Source organism: Cupressus sempervirens, chromosome 9 (genome assembly GCF_028749045.1).
Source record: "Cupressus sempervirens isolate cs-2001-9-10 chromosome 9, ASM2874904v1, whole genome shotgun sequence".
NCBI classification, from domain to species: Eukaryota; Viridiplantae; Streptophyta; class Pinopsida; order Cupressales; family Cupressaceae; genus Cupressus; species Cupressus sempervirens.
The window spans coordinates 83490844-83495433 of NC_143126.1; the positions used below are offsets into that span (position 1 = coordinate 83490844).

A 4590-nucleotide genomic window follows, 5' to 3' on the forward strand; every position below is an offset into this window, starting at 1 on the left:
GTCAGGGCCACAACCTGAGGAGCTTGCGAACTTGACCCAAGTTGAGGAAATACTAATTGCACGTGTCAGCCCCATACTTCAAGTTATAGATTCAATAGGTGGTCAATATAAATATAAAGGGCATACAATAAATTTCCCACAAAATATAGAACATGTTTCCAATATATTGCCACACACAATAGACAATTTTCCAATTATTATTGTTAGACGAAGAGATCAACGTGGAACAAACTATAACTTTACTATGAATAGGGATCGTGTCTACAAAGCACTCAAATACAAAGTAAAGCATGATAAATTTTATTCGGATGTCCAAATTAATGAAAATGCTCTCAATGATCTACCTAGAAATGTAGATGAAAATATCTTTGCTGGATTAAAGACAGTCAATATGGAATTTGACTCAGATGCAAATGAGATTGTTTTTGTTGGTCTAGTCATGCAGTCAGATGAAGAAAATATAATAGATCATACAACATCAATGGCTTCAAGACCACCTAATGCCTAGAAAGAAATGGAACTTATTCATGCATCAGTCAATAACCCTGATGTGCATCCAACATCATTGATAGATTGGCCAAGTATAGGTGTATCTCCCATTAATAAATATGTCACATTAGAATTACTTGATATGGCATTTCCAACACTATTTCCTGATGGAAGTTGTGATTGGTTAGAGCCACAGTTGTGGCAAGTCTATCTTCATGAATTTGTGAAACATCTGATGCCTTATAGAGATCATCATTTTGGCAAACATCCTAGGTTTAGATATTTTGTGTTGAACATGATAATGAGACATCGTGCACAAAAATCATCATCAGTGTTTGTGAAAAGAAGCTTTAAATACATGCCCATTACCATCCATGAGTTGCGAAAACATATGGAAAACACACCATACTCTAATCTGGAAAATAAATTGATGCGGTTTGGGACATCTTTAAGGGGAACACGGTCATATTGGACTAAATCTTGTGCAGAATTGATAGATTTGCTTCATCAAATTGATACTCCTACAATATTTTTCACATTAAGTGTAGCAAATATGTATTGGCCTGATTTGCATGCACTTATGCCAGGAACAATGCCAAGTGATCCATTAGAAGCTCAAAATTGGAGAAGACAAAATATTATTGACTATCCTCACATAGTCGCACATTATATGCACTTAAGAAACTCAACGTTTCAAAAATAAATTCTAGAAAGGGAATGAATGTCAAGGACTTTTGGTGTAGATATGAATGGCAGCATGGGGGTCCCCACACATACATGGATTCATATGGATCGAAGGAGCACCTGATGTGGATAAACTTGACAAGTCAAATCACGAGGAAAGAAGAAGTGCTGAAAGATATTTTCACTCCATTGTTCATGCATGGAACCCTAGAAATGATCCTCATCAACGAAATATACAGGCATGTTAATAAATATTTATATATATTCATGTAATGTAATATTATTTAATGTACTTTTCTTTTCTTACCTTGATTTGTAGGCATTGGTCAATTTTCAACAACATCCATGTCTCAAAAACACAAGACAACTTTCAGAGGTGAATTTGGACCATAACTATGAGGAAATATTAAACTGTGTGGACCGACACACAATTTGTAAGGAGGGCGCATGCCTATGAAAAAAAAAGGGAAAGATGGTTTGCAGGTAATTATTTCATCCCTATGAATAGTTAAATATATATAAATAATTACTACAAAATCACAGGGCTTAATATAATATTTCTTACATGGAGTGTAGGTATAATGCTCCCTGGCCATAAACCTAGGAGGATCAAAATTATATGAAGACATGGAAACTTGGGAAAAGAAATTTGAACCAATGAGAAATGATGATAGAGTCAATTCACATAATCACCACATACTACAATTGTGGAGAGCAAATATAGATTGGCAACCTCTTCTTTCCAAACATGTTATCATAAAATATATCACCAAGTATGCAGCAAAAGCAAAGAAAAGCTCAGAAACATACCAGCAAATGTTGATGCATCTATAAAATATGGAAAATCTAGATGATTTAGTAGCACGAGCATATAGGAGGCTTCTAACTAAGACAATAGTAGAGAGAGACATTGGTGCTCAAGAAACTTGCCATATGTTATTAGAGCTTCCATTGGTGGAGTGTAGTAGAAGATTTGTCAATCTAAATGTCTCACTTGAGATGTTCAAACCTGTAACTCTAAATAATGAAAATGAAAATTTTGAAGAGAAAAATGAAGAACAAACAAAATCTTTCATTGATGGTTATAAAAAAAGGCGATTATGTATGGAAGGTGTTACATTAATTGATGCAGCTAGACAATGGATATATAATCCTAAGAGAAAAAGAGACAACAAATGCAAGCCTGGGGAAAAAGTTGCAATTGTCTGAGTATTTCCAAGGTTTGTATCTATCGCTTCATGTGAGTTAGGCAAATGGATTTAGTTTTTTTTATCAGAGTTACTTCTCTACAAGCCATTCCATAATATTGAACGAGATATTGGTCATGATGATGCCTCTATCATACAAAATTGGGAGATATTCAATTACAACCCTTGGCATGTTCAACGCACAATGTCTGCAGAAAATGTCAAAAACCCAAATGATTATGAAACTAAAGAGAATCAAGAGGTTCATAGAAATACTACAGAACATGAATGGGAGATTATATCTAGGCTGCACCAGGGTCAAAATATACATTGGTCAGAAATAGACATGTTGGGGAGAAGAGATGTTGATAGATAAAAAAATTGGTTTGCTGATTATCAAGGAGAAGAGTACACTGCCAGAGCAATCAATTTCATAAGTAACATGAAGAATCATGGATGCCTTATCTATGATGAAATTCCTCAATGTATAAACTACACGACCCTTGGTGAGAAACAAAAAAAGGCAGTCAACATAATCATAACACACTACCACATAAACCAAAATGCAAAACCATTGTTTATGATAATTCAAGGAACATCAGGAATAGGAAAATCATTATCTAATTGTTGCCATTAGACAATCTCTTCAAAATGCAGCAATGCCCTCCCCTTCCCCACTTTTATTACTTGCACCAATAGGAGTTGCAACATTCAATATACGAGCTTCTATAATTCATTCAAAATTGAGGATACCAATAAGAGATTTTTCTCAGCTAGAAGGAGCAAGACTCACAAGTTTTCAAACAGAAATGTCACATATAAAATATATTTTGATTGATGAAATGAGCTTCATTGGTCAAAACATGTTGGAAAATATAGATTCATGACTATGCCAAGCATTCCCACAATCTGCACATATAAGCTTTGGAGGTAAAGATTCTATTTTTGTATCATGAATAGCTAACACATGTGAAATATATTGTATTTAAATCAAATACATGAATCAATACATAGTTTTTACAATAATTATTTTTCTCAATTGTATTTCAGGTGTATCTATAATATTGGTGGGAGATTTGGGCCAGTTGCCTCCTGTCAATGATAGAGTAGCATATGATAGTAATAAGCGTGCAAAGTTGCTATGGCGAGAATTCAAGACTATTGTCACATTAGATAAGATATTCAGACAAGATGGGGAAGATATTGAGCAACAATGATTTTGACAACTTTTGACAAATCTAAGAGATGCAAACCCACAAATTGATGATTGGAGGTTGCTAATGTCAAGGACCTCTATCAACATAGATGTTGCAACAAATTTTGAATTTGATAATGATGTTCATTTATTCTCAACAAATGAAAATGTTCATGCTCATAATAAAAAAATGCTACATTCATTAAAGCATCTTGTTGCACGTTGTGTTGCATCAAAAGCAAGTACTATGAATACAATGGATGATTGTTCAAATGATGAGCTTGATTTGGAGTTGTTAATCTGTAAGGATTCAAGGGTCATGCTAACTTCAAATCTATGGATAGAGGCTGGTCTTGTAAATGGGGCTCTTGGATGCATTCAAAAAATTATCTACAAGCAAGGCAGTGCTCCGCCTGAGCCTCCAACATACGTGATGGTTGAGTTTGATGGTTATTTAGGACTACCATTCGAAGATCATAATCCAAAGATAATTCAAATACCACCAATACAGAAGGGTAGAACACTTCAACTGCCATTGAGGTTGGCATCAACATTAACTATTCACAAATCTAAGGGATTGACTCTTCCCAAAGAAACAATTGACATAGGAACAAGAGAAAGAGCAGGATTGACATTTGTGGTTGTTTCACATGTAAAATCTCTCCTCTTTTTGAGAATAATGCCTCCTTTCACATATGATTGTTATGAGAAAATGAAAAAGGGTAGACAAAATTCCAAGCACAAGGATGAAGAAAATAGACTTAGGCACCTTGAAGATAGTTAATGTGATATGTTATTCTTAAATGTTATGTCTGTAGAAGTCTTTTTGGACACATTAGTATTTTTTTTTTTAACACTTCCTACTATATTCCATGTTTTAAAAATTAGTGAACTTAATTTTATTTCTATTCACTTTATTTGGTCTATATTTAAGTATAAGTGCTGAATTTATTTATTTTTGTTCTATATTTGATCATATCTTATAGTGGTTATATATATTTTTATATTGGTATTTACTTAACATTTTGCAACATA

General features: G+C 33.7%; 1 protein-coding gene across 1 annotated transcript; it reads left to right on the forward strand.

Moving 5' to 3' along the window:
* Window positions 1-3745: 3745 nt before the first annotated feature.
* LOC149537735 (uncharacterized) lies at window positions 3746-4339 on the forward strand. Its single transcript, XM_089802366.1, has one exon. The coding sequence runs from the start codon at window positions 3746-3748 to the stop codon at window positions 4337-4339; it is 594 nt and encodes a 197-aa protein (XP_089658492.1).
* The last annotated feature ends 251 nt before the right edge of the window (window positions 4340-4590 follow it).

Excerpts from the sequence above, each read along its gene's own strand:
- LOC149537735 (XM_089802366.1), top strand. The coding sequence starts at position 3,746 with ATGCTACATTCATTAAAGCATCTTGTTGCACGTTGTGTTGCATCAAAA.